Consider the following 24,685-nt stretch of genomic DNA (forward strand, 5'->3'; position numbering starts at 1 on the left):
AAAAAAATAGTAACCTTGTCATTTTATAAATTACTGTATTTAGTTTCCCCTTTGTAGATAATGTGCTTGTAACTCTGGGCAAATAGTGTCCCTGTTGGTCAGTTTATCCATTAGTTTACATTCAAAGTTGAAATATGCACTAGAGACTTTGGTTAAATTCTGTAGTATTACTATATTCTACTGGATCTGAAGTTTTCACACATTTTTGACCCTCAGTTTTAAAAATTAAAAACAGGAAACAATTGCACAATTCATTGACCTAATTGTACACAATTTAGTATTCTGCAAACAGTAATGTACATCCTTCAAGTAAATTCAGCAGTTTGACCATGACAAGAGGAAAACTAAACATTTAAAAATCTAGCATGAGAAGATGACATGACTAACAAAAGTAAAAGTATTGCTATAATCACAGCACCAGTTACACTTCTAAATGAATCAGCTATCCTCTTCAGATTCCCTGTACATAAAAGATACATCTACCAACACTGCAATTGCCCATTATGGATTTTTGGTTTGTTCATATGAAGAAAAAAAACGTGGCAAAGGACAAAGAATTCATCACAGTTTGTTACAAGAATTGTGCTTCACCATCTAAGAATCAAGGCAATAGAATTTCTTCATATGGTTGCAATTCAGTTATCTTCATGCTGACCCTCAAAACGCAATTCTTTTAATAAACAGTAACAAGTTCTCCATTTAAATGTTTAAACTGAGAGAAAAATAGGTAAGTCCAGCTTTTAAAAGAAAAATTCAATAAATAGCTATTTTACAAGGATAAAGTCATAGTGGTACAAATTTATGAATGTCACATCAAGCATGCACAAAAATGTTACTATACACAAGTAGTCAGAAAATATTGAAATAGATATCTAAAAAGATATGCAGAATGTACATTTTTACAAATCTTGCAAATTATTGCCTCATTTTAACAAGGAATTAAAAGTAAACGTTACCAGCTAGCTAGCCACGAGGCTAAATAAGATTAGAATTTAAAAATCTATTAGACTAGCCGGAAATCTTTTTTCTCTCATATCATTTTTCTGAATTTTGGTCAAAAGTCTTTATTAAATAACTAAAGTGTCCATTCAACTTGCCGACAATCCAAACTTTAGACAAGTCTCTGTCTATATTAAGATCCCAGCAATGCATAGATAAACTGAATATATTACTGCATCAGCTAATGAGAATGGGCATGTTCATTTAAGTGCAACTGGTATAAGCATTCAGTCATCTTTGTGTAATGATTTTTATACAGACCAGCCACTGTAAACCCATAGTTAAACTTGAATGTATAACAATGAAAAAATATGGCCAGTATTTTACAAAATTACATAAAAATGTGTTGATTCATAAACAAAAGAAACAAGGTACAAAGTTCAGCACAAAACACAGCAACAAGAAGCTGACAACTTGACCCTGTGTTGTACTCTGACATTTGTAGCCAAGGCTACCCGTTATTTACTGTGTACTTACTAGAATTACATATTTCAGATGTTTAAGTTAAAGAATTGATAACAAATTATCGCTAACTACTTTTGTCCACTGTGCTAAACTAATTTTTATGGTAAATGTGCTATTGCGTAAACAGTTCAAAGCAATCTTCATTACAATGCTGTAAAGAAAACTCGGGAGTACGCTGCATCCAAAAACTCAGGATGTCAATGCAGTTCACAGTATATATAATAAATACCCTCGCCCCTTTCAAATACTACCCAAAGTCTCTACTACTAAATTACTCAGCATAACCTTGAAGCAATTACTACAAATATTACCAATGCAGTCAAACTTAAGCATTTAAAAAAATGCAAGCAAATTAGTGGCAATTAAATCTGCATTACAGACAGTGCAAAGAAAAGTCTGAGTGTGTGTGGGAAAGTCTACTGCGATTCAATTGTACTGGGCTAAAATTCAAAAATTTTTAAAAAAAAAAAAAAAAAAAAAGCACAAACCTGAAAGTTGTATGCTCTGGAAGCATATCACATACCAATACTATGTTTTGTTGGAATCTGTAACACAACTTAAATAAAAGGGTATTAAATGGAATAATTTATGGTGACCCAAAATTTCATCTGAATATTCACCAAAAAATTGATTGGAATAAACAATTTTGAGTATGAGATGCATTTGTACTTCTGTCAATTCCCATTTGAGAAAAGTATTGAAATGCCATTTTGAGACAATGACTTGCCAAAAGAAATAAACACAATCTATGCTAAAGGAAGTTTTCAAGTGTATACTTCAAGGTTGTACTGCACTATATCAAAATCTAGATAGTCCCTCAAATGAACTGCAGTGCTCCAAACAATTTAAGGTGTGTCCCAAATGTAAACCATTTAGTGGTCAATCCTAAACCATGCAGACTGTGGCTTTATACATCAGCTGCCTCAGAAAAAAGTTGATACAAATAACTGGTGTTATTTATTACATTACACTCTTAAAAGTTGTGGACAAAACCCCATCAGAATACAATATTCTAAAATGTATTTGTTTAGCCAATAAGTTTAAGTACACAGAAACCTTCTGGCAGTATAATTACTTCTGTGTAAGGTAGCCATGGCCTATAATTTTGCAACCGCATCTAAGTGTATGTCTTCACACTTTGCTCATACAGTCCCTTGTGCTAGCTTCCACCAAGATGAACTCGCTGTTTTGTAAACTGAAGTGCCCTAGTTTAGTATCACATGAGAGAAGGTTCCATTAAAAAACATCCTTCTTTGTGCAGTTTAAATTAAAGAAACCCATCCCTGCCTTTATAAAAAAAAAAAAAATGCTACATTGAGCAGGAATCAGGATCTGTACCTGTAAACATTGTTATTCCACTGCATCTGTTACGGCAAAAGTAACTTAGACTAAAAAGCCACTTCAATCAGTTCACAACTTCTGTGCTGGTTTTGAGATGGTGACCTCTGTCTACAGGCTTTAAAAAAAATTGAAGCAGAGCTTAAAGCTGCACCAGAGTTCTCTTAATCCCAAACTCTGCCGAACATCATATGACATTTCCACACGTATGGATTGAAAAATGAAATTATTCTTGATAAATCAAGATATAGTTCTATACATACAAAGACATCACTGATGTCATAAAGTTCAAACTTCCAGTGAAAGACTAAGCAAACCTGACAGTTCCCATCAAGTCTGCTGCTGCATTAAGTACCCACTGTTTTTGTAGTTCACCACTGGAATCATTCTGAGTGAAGGGCAGTATGTTGGTGTAGAGTGTGGGCACTGATGAAACCATTTGTCTCATTTGCAGATAGACTGCTGAAGTCAGCCACTGAGACAGCCATTTTGGCACTGGTAATATGATGTGTGTGGTTCTCAAAGTCCACACCCAAGTTATTTACAGAAACATCATTCATAAAGGATTCAGGGACTGCAATCCCCATTTTTAATCTCTTGGCAGGTCTCTCTGACTCTTCACTGCACATGTTCATTGGGTTTAACTCCGAGTGATAAAATCCAGTCTCAAATAAATTAAAACAATCACTTTCACCATTATTAGGCAAGGTAAGCAACTCTTCTGTTACAACAGGCACATGATTAACTGGTGCTCGGGGTAAGCTGTCCAGAGGAGAAAAGGCATCTTCCAAGCAGTTCACATCTGTAGAGTGGCAGACTGTAGCTACACTATTGGTCAATGCTGAAAAAAAATGAACACAATTTAAATAAAAATAGACTTTCTTGAGGTACAGTTACAACAGAAAACAGTCTTTTAAACTTCAATATTGATTTTTCTTGATTTACCTGTCAAGTCATTGGCAGTGATAGAGTTCAGAATGCTGAGCTGTTGATCAGGAATGGGCTCTGTTCTGCTGTTAGAAGTTAAGGCTGAAGAATGTACTGCTCCACCAAGGGCTTCTGCTTCATCTACCAACCGATCCATATAGTCCCTAGAAAGACATCCTTATATTAGAGACAGGTGTGTGACTAGGAGATAGATTTCTTTAATCCAACATCACTGCAGCATTTCACCACCCTGATAAAAGTTGGAAAAAACTCTAGATGCAGAACTGACAACAGAAAGGATATATTCCAAGCACTCTGTACTTACGTGACCCCTGGATGATGGTTGTACCTCTTCTTTCCAAACCTTGTTTGCTGAGCAAAGTAATCATAACGTTCTGATTTCTTCCACATGTAGTAGAATGCTACACATTCAGCAACTGTTCTAGTTCTCACCTAAAAATGGGGCAGGAAGAATTAACATGCTTTTTTTTTAAACAAAGGAGGGGCAGGGGGAAAGGGGGGCAGGTTTGTAATACTCTCCATCTTCCCCATTCTCCTACATTCTCTTTAGTTATATCATTGCCATAGCAAGAGCAAGTTACATTTCTGATTAAGAGATTCTTCTAACAATATAAATTTGAAAAATGTACTATTTTAGATCCACTCGATAAAGCAATTTAATATGCTCAGCTATAGAAAATCCAGTTTTTTTTTTTTTTTTTAAATTAAGTTTTACATTGAGACTGTGTGTCCAGGACAAAAATTAATGTCTCAATCACAGTTCATAACTGCATATTTTGACTCTTCATAAATTGTTAAGCTAAGAAAAAAGGAGGAAAGCTAAGAGCAGTATGAAGAGTAATAAGCTAAAAGGGAAAATAAGTAAGGTATTATGGAAACTCTCCTTTTTGTAAGGTTAGTCAGCAGGGACTGCCCAGGCTCCGACAACAGGTGTGTGCAAAACTAGACTATTAAAATGGAAGTAGTCCTGAGAGATGGTCTAGATGATCCAAAAGATCCATTTTATCCCTATTATCCATGAATCTACATGGACTGTGCAATTTGAGGCTTCAAATACATTTGTTTCCCTTATATAAAGACAGGTCAGTTTCTGAGAGTACCAATCCTTAAGTCTAGCTAGGCTCTTATTCCATGTGTTATTCCTTCCTCTCCATCCCTCTACAGAAGCGTCCATCCTTCCATTTGAGGAGTAGATGGGTCTCCTTGCTGAGTGAGTCCACATCACCACTCCTTAGTCAAAAGAATTACTGTTGAATGACAACTTCACAGTACTCGACTTTCCTGCTAGCACCTTAGTGGCTGAGTCCTGCGTGGCTGCAGAACTCCAAGCCCCTGGTGGCTATGAGATGGATAGGCTAATTAAGGTATTTTATTATTTTGCCTCGTCTAGACTCAGAGAATGAATCCAGGGCAGTGCAAAGCCAGAGCAGCATGGAGTATAACACAACAAAATTATATTACAAATGCATAAATGAATGCAATGTGAATACTACACTATTTCAGAGACTAATAGGTTGACTGATCTTGAAAATGTTGACTGTTGAATGACGTTTGTGGTAAAGTTAGCATGCAAATGACAAGTCAGCTCTAATACATTGCCTCATATTTCACTGTAGGCACTGCTTCTGCTAAATTAGTTGCTTTTATAGATTTTAAGTGACTAAACTACCATTCTCTCCATCCAATTTAAGTACATAACACTTACCTTATTTTTCTGTATGAGATGAAAATCTTTCCCGTAAATCAGAAGTGCATGTTCAAAGTTTCTGCATTCTTCTTCTGTCCAAGCGGTCATCTCCTCTAGAGGATTCCCAAAATAAGAACAGCACTTATTTTCAGATAATTTCCATCAGAAACTGAGTTACAAACATTTGTACTGATAACATTCATGAAAATCCAAATGCACTTTGAAGAGCAACTGCTAAATTCTTTAGAATATGTCTTATTCTTAATACACTGAGGCCTCTAATTATACTGTTGGTTAGAAAACCGACAAGCTGCTAATCATCAACTTTGGATACACTACTCTGTTCACTGAATGATAAAGGATTGTTAGAGTTTCATTTATTATTATTATTTTTTATTTGTAGTCATCCAGGGCCAAGTGCACAAAAGGGCTTGGGCACCTAACTGCTCCTTTAAGTACCTAAATCCATCATTTAGGCACCACCAAGATCCCCAAAACTCTTAGCTGATGCCTGACCGTGGAGGCATCTAAAATCCTTAGGTGCCAGGAGTTTCCACCATTAAAGTTCCCTAGGCACTTAAGTTTCTGCCAGAGAGCATGCACACAGCTGCCTCAGTCTAAGCACCAATCTCACACCTAAATCCAAGGAGGATCTTCTCACCTGCAGGACCCAATCCAGTAGGCATTTTCAGAGCATGCCTAAACCCAGACAAAATTCCTGGGGGAGGATGGAGGTGGCCAGCCTTATAACCTTTAGCCCAGTGATCAGGACACTCACTTCAGATGTGGAGACACAGGTTCAATTACCCCTCTGCTTAATGTCATTTCCCCCACTTGGATTTTTCACCTCTTAGGTGTGACTGCCCTAACCGCTGACTGTGGGATATTCAGGTATGGGTCTCTCTCAATCTGTCCCATTGAAGCTGTTCCATTGTGTATAAATAATTAAATAGACATCAGACCAGAGAAAATCCATAGTTCAGTGATTAGCGCATGCACCTGAGAGGTGGCTTATCCAAGTTCAAATACATTCTCCACATGACGTGCAGGGTTTGGTGGGGAACTGAACCTGCGTTTCCCATATCCCTCCTGAGTACCTGAACTACTGAGCGAGAAGTTATAAGGGAGGCCACTGCCACCTCCTGCATTTCTTGCAAAAAACAAAAACAAAAAAACACCACTTAGGCATCTAACTCCAGGAAGGGGTTCACAGCTGAGACACCAAGCAGAGATAGATGCCTAACTACCTGAGAGGCTTAGGCCTCACTCCTCAGCATTTCCTATTGGCTAGTTTAGATGACTTCCGACTCAGTGGGCTAGCTTTTGTGGATCCCATTCTTAGCCACCTAATTCACCCCATGCATTGTACAGGGAGCCTGGGCACCTAACTTGCGGCTGTGCATTCCAATGGGTGGCAAGGTGCCTAAATATTATGTGTTGCAATGCCTATGTTCCTTTGTGGATCTGGGCCTAAATCTGCCAAGGTTTGAAAACATCACCAGCATGTGAAGCAGAGTATTTTTCTGCACTGGTTTCAAAGGTGTCTACTCTTGCAGGGTAGAAAGAACAACAGACCTTGGAAAATAGGCAAAGAAGAAACTGCTTTTCCATACATTTAATTCTGTAAAAAACTTGTAGTTCTTTTTACAAATTGGTAACAATGCAAGTTAGTGTTCATTTTCAACACGCGCACACAGATCAAAGGAAAAATCTGTTTTCCATGGAGTTTCAGATCTTTCTCTATTGTGCGCCTCAACCTAGTACTATAATACACAGTTTAAGATCATGTGGCTCAAACTCTATATAAGGATCATTTTAGCCTCCACTACCCTTGCTTTTTCAAAGTTTGATATTATTGTTACTTAGAATTTAGTACATAGTTTGCCATCATCACATTCCTGGGTTCTCACCTCCATTCTCCCAAAATTCAAACCACTATATAATAGCAGACATTCCCTGTTATGTCATAATTTGTTTTGATTTTGTTTCACGTTAAAGTATACTGGAAGAGGAGATATGTATTTACTTCATCAAGGAACAAGATAGTAGCAGACAAAACACATATCTGTACATTTATTATGAGGTAGTCTCAGTTATCGTAGTAATTACTGCTTATTGTTTTTAATGTCCTTTTTGTATCATTCAGTTACACAGTAAAACAAGAGCCTTTCAGCTTACAGGCAACACAAATGATCTCTTTGCCAAAACAAGAATTCCCTATTAAGTGAAATCTTAAGTTATTCAAAAAGTTGACCAATCAATGAACTCTTACACCGTGTCCTGCAGCTCACCAAAACAGGATTCTGGCAGAACAATGCAGGGAGTAGATTCCAGGGGTGCAGGCATTCCACTGAGACTGTCCTGACTGCCACTGAAACTTTAACCTGCCAGCAAGCCCAATACAGTAGGTTGAAATTCCCATTATAGGACCCTGGGAGTTTTTCATGCAGGGTGGATAAAAATCAATGATTAAAAAAAAAAAAAAAATCTGTTTTTTTTTTTTAAAATTGGATTTGTTTGATAAAATTATTTGAGGAAAAAACCTATCTAAAGATAGTTTTAATTAAGATACATTATAGCTGAAAGATATCTCATCATGGAATAGGAATTATAAATTCGAATTCTATAGTATGAGACAATATATTCATGTAATGTTTAAGAAAAGTTTTGTAAATGAATTCCAATAGTTCATGGATTAGGGACCCAATCTTATGGGGTTCCAGGGCTTCTGTATAGATTATTTAGGTTAATCTTTCTATCTACCCATTGGGACTCAGTGCTCAGTCTAGAAAAGACGTGGGCAAACTACAGCTCGCGTGAACCTCCTGCCCGGCCCCTGAGCTCCTGCCCCGGGGAGGCTAGCTCCCGGCCCCTCCCCCGCAGCCGGCGCAATGCTCTGGGCGGTGGGGCTGCGAGCTCCTGGTGCAGCGCAGCTGCAGAGCCCGGCCTGACCCGGTGCTCTGTGCTGCACGGCGGCGTGGCTGGCTCCAGCCGGGCGGCACGGCTGCCTGTCCTGGCGCCATGGGCGGTGCGGCTGTAGCGCCGCCAGCCACTGATGCTCCAGGCAGCACGGTAAGGGGGCAGGGAACGGGGGGGTTGGATAGAGGGCAGGGGAGTTCAGGGTGGTGGTCGGGAGTGTGGATAGGGGTCGGGGTGGTCAGAGGGCAGGGAACAGGGGGGTTGAATGGGGGCAGGGGTCCCGGGGGGGCAGTCAGGGGACAGGGAACAGTGGGGGTCGGATGGGGCAGGAGTCCTGGGGGGACATCAGGGGGCGAGAAGCAGGAGGGGTCGGATAGGGGGTGGGGCCGGGCTACGCCTGGCTGTTTGGGGAGGCGCAGCCTCCACTAACCGGCCCTCCATACAATTTTGGAAACCCGATGCGGCCCTCAGGCCAAAAAGTTTGCCCGCCCCTGGTCTAGAAGATACCATCAGAGATGCTTAGTTTTGCGGTTCTCAAACTGTGGATTTGTGTCTCCAGAGATAACATGCTTGTTAACAGCACAAATGTTTTTAAATAATTAATCATCATCATATATAGAGGTGAGAAATAACAGACCTCAACCCTATTCTCCATCTGCAAATTTGTGTACACAGAGTCAACACCTCCCTCTAAAAGTGCAAAGTTTCAAAAAGTTCAATGAATAGAAGATTGTTGGGGATCTGGACAAGGAGAAGAAGTCTGGAGATAAATGTGAAAAGGGAGGGACAAACAGTAGAAACAAAAGTGAAACTGTTTGAGCAGCATATTCCAGAAGTCTTGAGGTCTTTCTGAGTGTAGCCTTTATTGATTTGAGATCTACCATACCATTCTCTCACTAGAATGGAAAACCTATAATGGCAGCAGGCCGTAAAAGAGACCCAGTTTGGGAATATTTTAATGACGTTACTTTATCTGTGGGTAAGAGAGGCATGTGTGCAAAATGCAAAAGAGTGCAACAAAGAAATGCAAGGCCTGGTTGCCCGAATGAAACAACATCATGAGAAGTATTCCTTCTCAGGAGGAAGCTGTGTTGAAGACGATGAAAGGAACATCACTTTAAAAATGTATAGTGTGTACCTCCTAAAAATGAAACCTACATCTATCTCAGAGTTGTGAAGAATATGTATTAAGGTTATAACAACCAACAAGAATGCACTTTTATGCAGAAATCCATGATTAAATCGAGTCTTCCTGACTAGTGATTTAAAATCAAATTGATTTAAATCAAATCCACCCTGGTTCCATGGACTGAACACTGTCCTCTGATCGCAAACTGCTGCCACAAGTGTAACTTTCTTACCATGCAGCATCTTTTCACATTATTGGGTTTTAGTCTTACTTTGCAAAGCCTCACTGAAATCTAGGCTGCAAGCATTCCAATTAATAGGAGTTTATGCAGAAACAATATGTAGTGAACACATACACTACAGTGAAAATGCCTGTAATGCACAGAATACTTCTATTACATGATGTAACAACTATTTTATCCTTACCACACTCTTTACATATTTCTCACATTATGCTTATTAGCTAAAAAGTCTCACTGAAATAAATGATGGAATAATTGTTCATTTCAAATGATATAGTGCACAATACATAGTAAGAGCAAATACAATTAGTGGGACTACAAACGTGCCACATTACAAGATTAGGCACTAGAGCTGTAATAGGTAACTTGGCAAGGATACCATATTTGCTAGGGTCATCAGAACGCTTTTTTGAAACTGTCCAAAAGCCTTAGCTGACTTCAGGGACTACCTCCTGAAGTTTGGTCTGTGGAATGGCAAAAACATCCTCATCTGAAACTTTAAGGAAGCAGGACTGCTTATAATGGGTCTTTTTAAAAACGAAATCACTTTAACTTCATTTTTCTGCATTTCCACAGCCTGCTTTAGGGCTCAACCCTGCATGGTATTGAGTGCTTTCAACTTCTTTTTAAGTCTATGGCAGTTGAACGAGATTAGCACTATACAGAAGATGTTTCTGCAGTACCAAGCCCCAAGTTTGCCTTTGCTTTCATCTGTGCATAGGGTGAAAGGGAACTACAGGGAGTGAAAGACCGACCCCCCCGTTATCTTTATGGATCAGCTCTACTAACTTTTAAGGAAAGCATAAAGGCTGGGGACAAGAGATGGAAAACACAAACCAACCTATCCTACTACATAGTGGAGCTATCTTGTGCTGATGAAATACATTTAGGGTTCAGTACAGGAAAGGGTGGGGCCACATCACAGAGCCAGCTATGGTTTCTTGATTCTCAAGCAGCCTTGGCATGAGTTAGAGTAGCCTGTAGTCTGCTCTAACTTACGATAGCTGGCTCTGATCTCAGCAGTTCTATAAACCTGCTGAGAAATGCCAGAGGGGAGCAAAGTGTTGCTGTGTTCCACTTCCTCCCTACCCCTATCAGAGTAGGGAAGAGTGGTAACTGTTGGTGGAGTAAGAACTGGCTCTGCCATCTTTGCACCCGCTGTGAACTCGTCCAGTAGAAATTCCCAACTGGCCAGCTACAGTCATGTTACTTCCACTTTGTTCCATTCAGGTGGTGAAAAGGGTGATGACCTAGGGCTGAGAACCTGGTCTCAGTATTTCTGTACATTACAACTTTGAAGAGAGTCTTAAAGTATTCCCTACTATTTCAGAAATCTCTTACCTTGAGATGCCTTTCCATTTGAGCAATACCTCTCAATTGCTTCTTTTATATTATGGTTACATTTGAGTAGTTCATAGAGTGCCTATGAAATTAAGGAAATATTTTTGTTTAAAACAAGTCGTTTAAAGTTTGTAGCTAAGCAGTTTAAGGTACTGTGTCTAGCTTCAATGATCAAATTGCATATCAGTCAATTAATTTTTAACCATATAAAATTAAAATTTCATAAACAAAATAAACTATTTAAACAAAGTTACGTACCACTTAATATACCACTTAAAATAAGGTTTCACAAGAAAATATAAGTGGCTATCTAAAGCTTGATGTGAGTTATACTGAGAACTGTTTGTTAAGAACATAATCATATACACATGCTGCATCACAAACATTGATATTATAGACCCCAATCCTGCCAATCCTTATTCACGTGCTTAATTAAGTACTGGCAGGATCAGAGTCTTACTTTGCACTTCCTGTGGAAAAGAAATGTTTGACTATTTTGTTACCTGTTGCACATACGCATAAAGAGAACGCACACTAGTTCAAAGGCAATGTGTCACAAATGGATAGGATATAAAACATACTTGTTCATTGTCTCGTGTGTGTATTCCTTCAGGAATTCTTCCAATATTTTTTTCATTTCCAGTTCTTAACGAGGTCTCAAAAAGGTATTCTTTAACCTTAATCTCTGAAACCACCTCAGGTCTCCAAAGTAACTGATCATCATTTTCATACACTGTTAAGAGGAAAATCCATTGAGATACAAATAAGGTTGTGTGAGTGAGAGCATGCACACCTATCCTGGTGTTTTTGATACTGTAGACCAAATATCAGCAGATGTAAATTTATATGGCCCCACTGAATTTATATACTTTAGTTTCTGACACAAATGTTTTAGAACTACGACATAAGAAATTAGCAGCTTCCCCAAAGATAGAAAACAAGAAAGTAGCTGGAGGTAATCAAATCAAACATACTGATAGCATCATGTCACATGCACAGACAACACCCCCCCCTCCCTTTCCATATACCTCACTGAAGAGATATGCCTTGCACTGTGCCACAAAGGTGAACAGATTCAGGCTATATTGGAACAAGGAGGGAAGGGACTGAATTCTAAGAACAAGGACCTGTCCAAAAATCTACTGGCCACTAGAGAATTCAAATCAAGAAATTTATGCATATTTACATATGACAAAGTTGGGTGTTTTATAAACTAGTGAATATAGTCACATCTCTGTTTGCTTAGAGTTGCACACAATCCTTGAAAACAGTAAAAAAGAATAAACCAATAAATGAGCAGTAAAAAATATGAATTTTAGCACTACATTTATTCCTCAGTCAGTTCAAACACTTTCCATGCTGGAAAAAAGCAAGTGACTAAGCAGTCACTGTCTTCAAAAAAACTTGTTGCTATATATTATTAGAAGTGCTGATCTTGATGCTAATATTGGGATTTCTGGCTCAAATAGTCATCAACTACTAAAGTAAGGGACATACATGTTCTGTAATGAGTTTGGGTTGTGCATTTATACATCTTTTGTCAAATCACATTGGAAAAAATCTAATATGCAAGTAAGTGGCTTTTATAAATATCTTCTATGTATATCAAATAACATGAGACATGACTTGAACATTAATTATCGTTAGCAGCAAACATTCAAATTTCAATCCCTGCTATTAAAATATTTAATATTACGAACAGACATTTTTGACATTACATTTAACATGTCATACAGTCTGCAGACAATGCAAAATTAGATAAATTATCTGATCCACGGCAGTCAAAGGAATCAAAGGCTGGTACAGGCCAAAAGAGTGAGGAGGATCTGCACCTCCTACAACGAGAAGGAATTAAAAAAACAACCCTTTTCACCTTATAAGATACTGTTGCTGCCCAAGAATAGAAGATCCTTTCACAAACAGTAACGTTACAAGACTGAATTTAGAGCTGTCCCAGGGAACACAAAGCCCAAGCCACCAGAATCACCGCTGCTTTTGTCACTGTTACCAAGGATGTACATTTCATGTACTTTTAATTTCTAAAATGAAATCTTAGGAAAGGTCAGGAGTTTTATTAAAAACAAAAAACCCATAACAAGACTACTGTAATATTACAGCTGTATAAACCTCTCAGCTGTTCTCTCCTTCACCCTATCCTTAGGACTTTCCAGATGTCATTTTTCCCTCTAAACAGCCAAACTACTTAGCACTATATTCAACTGTTTTAAGAAGGCTGTATTCCCCTATCATTGTATTTAACTTTAAATTGTTAAAAGTGACTCCAGAAAGGAATAAAAACAGAGTTATAGACAAATGGCATAATGGAATCGGAAACACCACCAAAAGCACCCACAGGCTTGTGTTTGATTAGATTTGTTTTCTGATAGAATTTTACAGGTAAAAAAGGTCATTAAAAACAATTTTGAAAGTGTACAGAAAAAAATTAATACCATCCAGTTATTGATGCACTCTACAATCAGTTCCAAGATTTCCTGATGTATCTGGAAGTGAGGAAGTTTCAGTTTTAATACTTACCTTTTCTGAATCCTACAGCTATTTACCATCCAGAAAGTTGGGGCAGAAAGGTATTCAGATAAAAATCTCATCTAAACTGAATAAATCCACTCTTTTTTCCTACTGAAACTAATTTTTACCTTAATTTAGGTAGAGACAGACTCATGCAACAAATGGAATAAAGAAAAACACATTTATAGAATGATCACAGGATTTCTCTTTCCAAAACTACTCGTCCAGTAAAAGGAAATTATTTAGAACAGAGAGTTTGTTGCTTAATGTTTTTCTGCAGCAGTTTTGTATCCCACAAAGCTATGCCATTCTAAAGGCAATACAATAATATTCTTTGGTTATGGCTGAAGTGCCTGACCTCTCTAAAAGAGAAGCAAAGATGCTCTTTCTGAAGGTCACTGAATAATGGACCTCATAGTCAATTTCAGTTTGCATTTTCTGTGGGTAACAAAATCTTCCTGGAGCCATTTTATGATTTGGTCTAGTATTATTATCCTTCCGGTTTAATATCTGATTTTTCTTGTTTCTCCTTTTCTATGAGAATTTTATCCCCAAAGTTATTCATTGGAATTAAATATTACAATGAGATAATTTAGTTGCACTGTTTTGTCTTCGCTACTATTGTTATAACTTCTGAAGTCAATTTTTGAACCTCGTTATTTTTAAGTAATGTTTAATATTTTTATGTAACCAAGTAGAAGTAAAACAGAAGAACTTACCCTTTTCATCATCACTGTACTTGCCCAGGTAAGGTGGTATTTCAGCCTGATACTGTGAACCAACCATTATTTCCTGAAGGTTTAAAACAAAACAAAAAAAATCACACACACACTTTAACTTTCCACTCAAAGACATATGAGCATTAAAAATGTCAATACAAGATGCATTTGATTCCAGGATTAAAGCACTGTCTTAGATACAGTTTGTTTTTATTTCAGATTCTTTTTTTATGTAAGAAAATTCCACTGAGATTTATTATATGGAAGTAATTAATACTTTAGTTACCTTCCTCAAATCTTCAGATGAATTACCAGTGTCTGCCTCAACATCTTCACCATCCGATTCCTTATCTCCATCATACGTAGTGTTTGCTTTATATGCACCAAAACCAAAACCAAAAAAAAAAAGTATTACTTAGCAGTATTTTACAGTTTGCACATAGAACTACAATTGCATCTGTTTTGCTTTACTTTAAAAAAACTAAACAAGAGCATCTGCTTTCATTTAGAGACAATGGTCAATGGTCTTCTTAATAATTTGCTTTTCTGTGGAACTGCAGCATAAAAGTTAAACAGTAGAAGGTACTATATCTGCAACTGAGAGCGTTAGAAATGGATAGCTGACTGTCAAAGGAAATAAGATAATTTGTCTCAAAGGCACTGCAAGTATAGGTCTGGGGAACAGCAACAGGAAGATACTAGTACTACAATTTAACCCCCAGTTACCACAGCAAAGTAATCTGAAAGGCAATTGTTCTCTACACTGTCCATTTAAAATTCTGTTATCCAACTGTTTCAGGGACATTGAGCTAAACAAGTATTATCAATTTGGAAAGAAGTACGAGAGAAGATGTGGTAGAGATATAAAATAATGAATAGTAGATTAAAAGAAAGTTGATTGTGTGCTCCTCTTTACCCTTTCCTGTAAACGGACAAGAGGGCACTCCAAATAAAAGCCAAATTAATAACTGGGTATTTGTCAAGAAATTAACCCACCATATATTTTCTGTGATCACAACTCAATTGAAAAGTATCAGATTCTATAGCTGAATCATCAGTAATGTCAACAAAAAATGATACCCTTAGAACATCCTGCAAAGTGCCAGTGTTCCTCAACTTCCAGTTAAATCAATGGTGTCAGCACCTCCCAGGATTGGGCCCTAATTTTGTAACTAGACAATCTTTCTATATATCTATACAGCACTCAGAATGTTTCGGCACTACTACAGCATTAGTTTTCTTACATCTTAATGGTCGAGGAAAGAAGTCTGTAGCTTCATGTGAAGTAACTGATGGTGTCAAGTCATCAGCAGAAGACTGTGTTTCTTCGTCATCACCTGACAAGAGGTCTTTAGCTATTTCCTCCTGTATCATTAAAGAAAGAAAATCAAAGAATTAGGACTAAGTATAGGTTGGTGAGCCTTTGGAACTAGCAAGTTTGAGGTTCTATTAGCAAATACATTATCTAACTTTTAACCAAAATTTATTCTATTCTTCTACACTCCCCAAAAACTTAAACACAAAAAAATCAGAATCACATTCCTAAGATTTTTGAAGTATAGAAACCAAAAACAGTGTGAAAGTGGTTTTTTACCACTCACTCCAGAGCTGACTCTGAGGTTCTTCATCCTGACCTCATTAAAACCCTTGGGAGGTGGGAGAGGGGGTTGGGACAGAGTTGACCTCAGTGAAAAAGCCCACTGGGGATTGCCCCCAAACCTGAAGCAGCCCAGGGATCTCTGGAGACCCTGTGGCTGTGCATCAACTTGGCCCATCTGGAGTTTCCCCTCCTCCACTGGAGCTGCACTACCAGGAACTGATCACTAACCATGTCGTCCCCCAGAACTCTCTGGAAGATTTAATACAGCCCAGAACCATATTTCTTTTTCATAGGGTTCTCTGCAGGACTGCACAAAGGATGATGTGAATCCTGTTGTCCTGCCCCACTCAGTCTCCTTAACAGTGAACAGCAACTTCTACAGAGTTTGTAGATGCGTCTGAGCCTCCCTCTTCCACACAGAGAAGTTGGAGAGGAAGAACTGCATGTGGATATGCATCAGGTAACAATCCAGACCACATTTTTTGTAACCATACGGTAACACTGAAATGTGCATCCTAATGGGACTCTAAAATGCACAGCAGTCAGTTTAAACGTTCAGGAGAACTGGGAAAACCATCTCCAAGAGTCACAATTTAAAACACTGAAGTTTCAGGTTTTATACCAGTTGCATAATACACACAGTCTCTGCATATATGAAAGTTTCTCTCTCACCTCCACAAATCTAATACTTTTCTTATCCAGTTGAAGGGAACGCTCCAAAGTATTCAGGAGCAAGTTTTCAAATTAACTGTATATCCACAGAAATTTTGATACACTGTATATATATTAGTTGAAGCCATAAATATTAGTCTCCAGCTTCACACACACACACACAACTGAAAATTCCAAATTTAACTTTTTAAAAAGTGATATTAAACAAAATAAAACTATAAGTCTTTAACATTACAAATGACTCAAGAACTTCTACTTTCTTTTATACTCGTGTAGCATCAATAACTTTAATGAAATTGTGCCTCATTTACAAATGTACTGTAAATAAGTAAAATCAGAGTCAGATTCTCAATGTCCATTAAGAAGACTAGTGTGGATACTTTGCATTCAGACTAATAGGTGTCAATAACTTTTGTATTACCAAGAGAAAGACAAAGATCACACAGGTTCCTAGTTTTAAACTTAAATACAGAGAAAAATGTTTTTGACTTACTTTGTCCAGAGTCATATCTGGCAGTTCATCCGCAAGTTCACTTGGGGAGCTATCTGCACTGGAACCTGCTATAACTGGAATTGTAGGTTCATAGCCATAGAAAGCCAGTAAATCTTCTAAAGGCATGCTTCCTTCCTAATATAAGAAAAGTTATAAATATTTAACATTTTAGTATTGTCAAATACTACATATTGTTATACAAGCATAAAGGAACAAGATTAATTTTGAAATAGTTTAACAATGAATTTAAAAGGATTATAACTCTCCAATTCCAAAAAGAAGAATACTGCCTTTTTAGAAAAAAATTGAATACGTATTTCAAATTTTTTTTCACACATGACTGAATTTGGCTCATAATCATGTATTTAAGGCACTTTCAAAATCTGTTTCAAATTTCTCTGAAAATTATTTACTGGATATATACAAGAGAAAGCTTAGAAGTAAATATTAACTGAATATAAAAACAGTTTCTAATCATTTGATCCAGTGTAAAGTATGATTGACTAACATTTCTTTATGATATCAGATATATTAAAAAAAATATGAAATAGTGAAGCAGGAAGCAACCATATTATCAACTTGAAGACTTACAGTGTGGCAAGATGTTATAATCACAGCTGCAGCCAGAGACACAAAAAGAAGCCAGCAACACATTTTCACAGCAATTGTAAGTTTTTGCTTCTACCCACCCCCAAAAATACTTTTTATACTGACTTCCCAGTTTTTTTGTTTTGGGGAAGTAAGGAGGAGAAAATAGGGAGACTGACAAGGAGGGTAAGCTGAGGAAGAACTGGGGAGGGCAACTGCATACCAGCAGCTTTTGATAATCCCGTCTTGTTACATGTCATCAGGCTGTATTTCCTATTGCATTAATAATGTGGCAATTCCCAGGCATTATTCAGTTGCCTGATTCATATCAGTGGAGATACTTGAAAATATTTTCAAGTCTTTATAAATATTGTTTTAAAATCCTTGTTGAACTCACATTCTGATTAAGTGATTTTTTTTTCTTGTAGTCATCTAAGGCCCCAGCAAAGACTTCTCACAGTGAGTACAGTTAAGCACGTGCTTAAATCTTTGCAGGATTGTGACCTAAAACAATATATCCTTTAATTTATTGGCACTGATTCTCTCTCTTCCAAAATAGCAGCAAATAGTGCTAATTTTGTGGAGTAATAGTTTACCAAGTGTAGTTTTTAAAACCATGTTATTTCTGATTTACAACTGCATGTATGAAACCTACAACAAAAACTGGTAATTTCTAAAGGGTAGAATTGGTGGTATGGAAGCCTACCAATGTGCAGTGTTGTCCCACATACAGCAAATACAAACTTACACTATTAAACATATACAGCCAATTTCAGATCTGGTGTTACCAGGTGCATCTCCCTGGAAATCTCTGGACCAAATTCTGCAGCTATGTGAATGGTGCTATAAGCAGCTCAGCAAACAGCAGTATAACGATCATCAATTTGGCATTCAGTGGATGTGCAAAATGGGTGACACACAGACAAGGAAGAAGATGGGGTGTAACAGGAAAAGCAACTAACAGAAGAGTGTAAAATAAAGCAGAAGGGGGCCAAGTTATTTTGCACATTTACAGAATGGCAAATTGATGCAAGCTAAACTCACTTACACCCATTTTCTGCCTCAGAACCACCATTAATTTGGCCCATCATACTTAAATAAGGCTATGGAATAAAGCAATTGACGGTAAGAATGAAATCATGGCTATGATAAAATAGTTCATACTGCACTTAATCAATATTCTGGTTTGAAGTGAAGCTAGTCCTCATTAAATACTATTTGTGGTGTATGATTTTAATATATTTCCCACTTAATAAAAACAAGAACTGATACAGTGGTATCAAATACTATAAACACAAGACAAACTTGTTCCATGGGTGAGTAATTTCTCTTCCAAAGCAAAAGCACTATTGTCATATTAATTAGAAGGGAAGTACTTTAAATTAACACAGCTCTGAAATCTTTGGAACTGATCAACTGAGTTCTGTGGTAACTTCCAACTGAAGATCCACCCACATATATCCAATAGCTAAATCTGACTATTTTATATTGGCTGCAAAGACATTTACTATTGTTTCTATGGAATTTACTTAAACAAGATAAATGAAAGAGAAGGTAGAATGTCCTTTGTATTTACTAAAGTAAGTACAGTGTAGCTGTATGATTAGGAAAAGGTAAAAGCCCCTCTCCTACCTTTTCTAAATCTTCAATTTCAGAGTTGAAGTTTTTGCCCTCCTCCATCATTTCCTCCTCTTCAAGAGTTCTCTCATCATCATAGTCATGTACCAACATTTCAGCAGTAGGGTCAAAATCATGATCCTCAGAAGATAAAGAACCAACTACAAGAAAAACAATATGAATCACTTTACCAACATACAAAGCCATACTATAATCAAAATAAGATTGTGTACATTCTTTTAAATGAAAGGTCAATATTCTCTAGAAACACCTCTACCACGATATAATGTGACCCGATATAACACAAATTCGGATATAACGTGGTAAAGCAGCACTCCGGGGGGTGGGGGGGGGGGCAGGGCTGCGCGCTCCGGCGGATCAAAGCAAGTTCGATATAATGCAGTTTCACCTATAACACGGTAAGATTTTTTGGCTCCCGGGGACAGCGTTATATCGGGGTAGAGGTGTATAGAGTAAGAAACAAGTTTTAAAGTGGCTTTAACTGGGTCTCCATTTTTGTACCTGTAAACTGTAGGTGCAATTTTGTGCTCTGCAATTTGAGCCACTTGGCGGTCTAAAGAGATTACGTTGAAAGTGATCAAATTAGGTCATTTTCAGAAAGTCTAGTCATATCTACACATTTTATTGTGTATAAGATAAGAACCACGAGATTCTTAAAAACATGTCCAAAATGAGCATAACAATGTAAAATATAGTTCTGACACAAGGTCTTAGATTTGATGCTGTAACTAGAAGCAGAATGTCGCTTGTGGAGCCTGTCTTTGACAAGAGACTAGCATATCTTTTCACTGAATAGAATAGCCAGCCTAGCTTCAAAGCTGTTCTGATGAATCAACTTTCTTCTAATAGCAAAATAAGAATTGAGCACCTATGTCAGAAGAATTTAGTCCCATGAATGAGATGTTTCATTAAAATTCAATTGCATTCTATGTAGTTTATTCAGAATGGAGAAACAAACTCCACTGGAGTTCTAATTCTCAAATAAGATACATGAAAGATACAGAACAAGAAACGGACTACATTCATTTATTAATTTCTTTGGAATATAATGTAAGTGGCAACTATCTGGCCCAACAGAAATTGCTACATTATTTAAGTGGCTACCTACAGTCTTTTTTTTTTTTTTTTTACAATTCTGTTGCTTTGCATTTTCTAATTTAAATACATTTTTATGACAATATTAGAAAGGAAGCCATTAGATTTAAAACATTTTTAAAAAAATAAGTATTCTACACCACAAGACTACATTCAACATCACAGATTACTGAAAGAAAGAAAGAACTTAAAAATTTAACTGTTCACTATTCTATTTACTTATTGCATTCTTTCAGCTAGGGTAGACAGACTAGCCAGATACACTTTCTTTTCCATTCAGTTTCACTTTCAGGTTCTTTTGCACTAGCACTATGCTGTAACTTTTAGATCGCAGAAAGTGCCCAGAAATATTTTTGGTAGGAACTGATTTCCATATGCGGTTTTGATTTTAAATTTCATTGAAACATCCATATTGGTCCTAGGTTTCATAAAAACACACACCATACTTCTGGGTTCAAAGGCAAAGTCTCATAATACTAATTTTTAAAAGATCCTTCCCTTTATTGCTAACACTTAAGATTTTTAAAGCATTTAATTTCTTGTTCACTTTCTAGATTTAAACATTACTTTCTTTTTCAACATTATTTTCATTATCCAGAAATAAAACAAACACTCAATTTCATTTTCCAGTTCTCACTAGAACAATATTGTTTGAGTTCACAACACTGCAGGGAAACATTTCAAACCAAAAGTTGTTCCTTTTATATTTTAAAAAAAGCATCCATTAAAACTTGACAATTCGTATTAGGTCTTGTAGAACTCTCAAAATCTACAGAGCCTAAAACTAGTTGATAATATCCTTTTAATTATGATAACTACATTTACATGTTGCATTTTTTAGTTACATTATTTAGACACTGCTCCCACAGCTTCTAAAGAAGTATCCAGATACATAATTGTTAAATAATAATTTCAACTATAAGATGCTGTACATTATGTATTCTGAAAACTACACTTGCTAATTACTGCACTATGTTGTTTTACATTTGTTTGTATAACTAAAGTGGAAAGTGTATTCCATTTACAGTCTTTAAACAAAAATATACCATTTACTTAACTAACTTGGAATATTCAATGATCTGACAAAGTATTTTTATTCAGATATGTAAACATTTTATTTTAAATTAATAAGTTAAAATGCAGCCAATTAAATTGTAAAGACTAGTTTTTGTTATCAAAGATGAATTACTATTTGAGCTCATCTGGAGAATGACGATTGCTCAGGAACAAAAGCAAAATAAGGTCCCAATCCTAAAAACACTTATGCATGAACTTAATCTTACACATAAACAGTCCTATTAAAGTCAGTGGGAATAGCTGCATGTGTAAAGTTAAATGTTTATACATTTGTTCAGGATTGAGGCCTTAAATGGGGGATAAATAATAATACTTAATATTAAGGTTAAGAAGAAAGACTAAGTAATAACTGAGAAGTGTTTGAAACTTGTTAATAACTAGTATCAGAATTTTAGGAGCCTGTAGTTAAGGGATATCAGTGAAGTGGTCACTCTCTTAAGTCTACATATTTTTATTAAGAAGTTGACTTCCAAAAGTTAAAAAAAAAATCAAGTTACACAAGGATAAATTATTGGGCAATTAGTTGAGACTACAGATTTGGTGAGCGAACTGTTCTACAACACACTCCATCTGTTATTAGGCAGCAAACTGGAGACATGGAAATAAAACATTTAAAGTGAACTAACTGGGGGGGATGGAGGGGGAACTTTGTAAAGAAGTAGAAAAAGTTTGTGGTGGGTCTTTCACAGAAGCACCTGCAACCCAGCCCCTACCAAACGCTACCCAGCTGTTGGGACCATAGAATTAAGTAAACAGGACAAACCTGGGCTCGAACTTCCAAAGGAAGCCTGGAATATAAAGGAGAAAGAGGAAGAGCTGTTAGATAGATGCGCTGCAACTAGAAATCAGGGAAGGAATCCTACAGCTAGAATACCAGGTAGGTTTCTCAATCATTTCAAGTTCCCTGTCTCTCCGCATCAGTCTCTCTCTGTGAAGGAGTCTCTCTGTCCTTCTCCCAGTTTTCTTCTTCCTCCTCCCCTCTATCTCCTGTCTCTCCCCATCCCCCTAGGGTAGACGCCTCATTTCTCCTTCTCAGCGCTTTTCTTCCGTCCTGCGCCTCCATCCCAATCCCCGCTGCCCCAGTCTCTCGCTTGCTGGCTCTCCTCCGCCACATCTCCTCTCTTCCCTCTCCCCGGCCCGGTCCCCTGAGAGCCCCCGGAGAACGAGCCCCGTCCAGCCACCCCAGCTCTCCCGGCCCGGCCGGGAGGTGACAGGGGCAGGGAGTGACGGAGGGAGCCAGACCGGCCGCCGCCGCCTCCTCCGCGCACCCCAGTCCGGGTCTCTCTCCTCCTTCCACCGGCCAATTCCCCCTACCCCTCTCGCTAGCCGCTGGGGCCCCTCTGCGCGCCCCCCGGGGCTCCGGCCAGGGAACCAGCCCGCCCCGGCCGTGCCCGGGGCCTGTCCGCCGCCCCGGGGCTGGGACCCGGCACCCCGCTCCGCAGAGCGAGCGGCCGCGGCCTAGTCGCGCAGGCTCCCGCTGCCCTGGTGCGGACGGCTCCGCCAGCCCCCAGGCCGCCCCCGGAGCCCCGCTGCCGGCCTCCCGTCTCCGGAGGGAGGTTACCGGGCCGGCGGGACCAGCGCGAGCGGCCTCCCCGCGGCGGGGCCCCGCAGCGAGCCGGCCGGACCCCAGCGCCCCTGCCCGCTTTCCCCGCTCACCTCCGCCATATTGGGACCGCTCGGGCTGAGCAGTAGCGCTGCGCCAAGTGCCCGGATGGGGCCGCTAAGCCAATGGCAGCCGGAGCCGGAGCTGGAGCCGCAGACGGCCAGGGAGGGAGAGGGGAGGTGGCGCAGAGCCGAGGGCAGCCCCCAGGCACCCTCCTCCTGTCCTCTCCAGAGTCTAACCTCACCCCGCCACAGAGGGCGCTGGGCGCTCCCCGCAACGCAAAACAGGGAGCTGTCCCGGGACCGCCCCCCGTCCCACCCCCAGAGGGTGCTGGGTGCTCCCCACCCCACAACACGGGGCTGTCCCGGGACTCCCCTGCCCCATCCCCAGAGGGTGCTGGGTGCTCCCCACCCCACAACACAGGGGGCTGTCCCGGGACTCCCCTGCCCCATCCCCAGAGAGTGCTGGGTGCTGCCCACCTCACAACACGGGGCTGTCTAGACTTCTACCCCATTCCAAGAGTACATTCCCCATTCCACAATACAGGAGCGCTGCACAGCAACCTGTATCTCATCCTGAGAGGGTGCTGAGCGCTATCCATCCCACAAGGGGGGCTGCTCACGGACCCTCCTGAGAGAACGCTTTTCACCCCACAATACAGAGGGTTGTCCAGATCCCCCCTAGCCCATTCAGAAAAGGCATTTTCCATCCACAATATGCAGGAAAGCTGCCCAGGCACTCCTCTCCCATCAGGAGAAGAGAAGGGCCCTCCTGTCTTCCACTGTGTGATCCATTGAGAGAGGTCTCCTTTACACTTTTCCTGGGTAAAGCACAAACACTAATGAGTGCTGCTCATGTGCTTGGGGGGAGGAGATGCATATAGGTGAGTGGAAAACACCCCCAATTTGGTAGACTTAATGTACCCTCTCTACACACATGCACGTCATACATCATTTGAAAGCTTATTAAGTCTACTTAAAGATGAGATATGATGTGGCGCTGTAAAGTGATGCCATTACCATAGAAAAAGAAATAATGACACCATCAACACATTAAAATGACCACTTTCAACTTGCATTCCTTCCTATTAACATAATGACTCCATGCATCATTTCAAGACATAACATTGGATTTTTTTGTGACCTCAAAGCATCACAACAACAATCTAAAGGGTACAACGAAATCTAATAATAAATTTATATAGGTGTCATTGAAATGTAATAGTGCTGGTGACATTTTTAGTCAACATCATTATCATCATCAAATTCCCCAGATTCAAAGGCACTGTGTACTTTTTCAGGGAGATTTAACATGTCAATAATGTAGACTGGTATCTACATGGTTTAGTTGGTCCTGTTTGTAGTAAAGAAGTAGGGTGTGTGTGTGTGTGTGTGGTTTCCAATCATCCTCTCACTTTGCACAGACATTTAGAAGTAGTATCTACATAACCTGGAGAAAATGATCCCAGAACTTGAATGTAGGAGATGGGACATACCCCCCATATTTGGAGTCCTTGTGGCACCTTAGAGACTAACAAATGTATTTGGGCATAAGCTTTCGTGGAATATAACCCACTTCATCAGATGCAACAAATAAAATAAGCTTAT

The 24,685-nt window shown here is 38.9% G+C and overlaps 1 protein-coding gene across 1 annotated transcript; it reads right to left on the reverse strand.

The window, feature by feature from the left end:
* Nucleotides 1–1,922: 1,922 nt before the first annotated feature.
* On the reverse strand, nucleotides 1,923–23,150 carry MIER3 (MIER family member 3). Its single transcript, XM_026649100.2, has 13 exons — nucleotides 23,132–23,150; nucleotides 22,239–22,263; nucleotides 19,298–19,443; nucleotides 17,078–17,212; nucleotides 15,557–15,677; nucleotides 14,599–14,684; nucleotides 14,313–14,385; nucleotides 11,649–11,800; nucleotides 11,068–11,149; nucleotides 5,456–5,550; nucleotides 4,055–4,182; nucleotides 3,748–3,893; nucleotides 1,923–3,643 (listed from the first exon to the last, which is right to left on the reverse strand). The coding sequence occupies exons 1-13, from the start codon at nucleotides 23,138–23,140 to the stop codon at nucleotides 3,186–3,188; spliced, it is 1,656 nt and encodes a 551-aa protein (XP_026504885.1). The 5' UTR covers nucleotides 23,141–23,150; the 3' UTR covers nucleotides 1,923–3,185.
* Between the last annotated feature and the right edge of the window lie 1,535 nt (nucleotides 23,151–24,685).

This window comes from Terrapene carolina, unplaced genomic scaffold (genome assembly GCF_002925995.2).
Source record: "Terrapene carolina triunguis isolate 2854851 unplaced genomic scaffold, T_m_triunguis-2.0 Scaffold69, whole genome shotgun sequence".
In the NCBI taxonomy this organism is placed as follows: Eukaryota; Metazoa; Chordata; order Testudines; family Emydidae; genus Terrapene; species Terrapene triunguis.

Excerpts from the sequence above, each read along its gene's own strand:
- MIER3 (XM_026649100.2), bottom strand. Across the intron at positions 14,386-14,598 it reads CATCTGAAGATTTGAGGAAG|GAAATAATGGTTGGTTCACA; the intron begins GTAACTAAAGTA and ends TTAAACCTTCAG. Across the intron at positions 5,551-11,067 it reads AAATGGAAAGGCATCTCAAG|AGGAGATGACCGCTTGGACA; the intron begins GTAAGAGATTTC and ends GGAATCCTCTAG.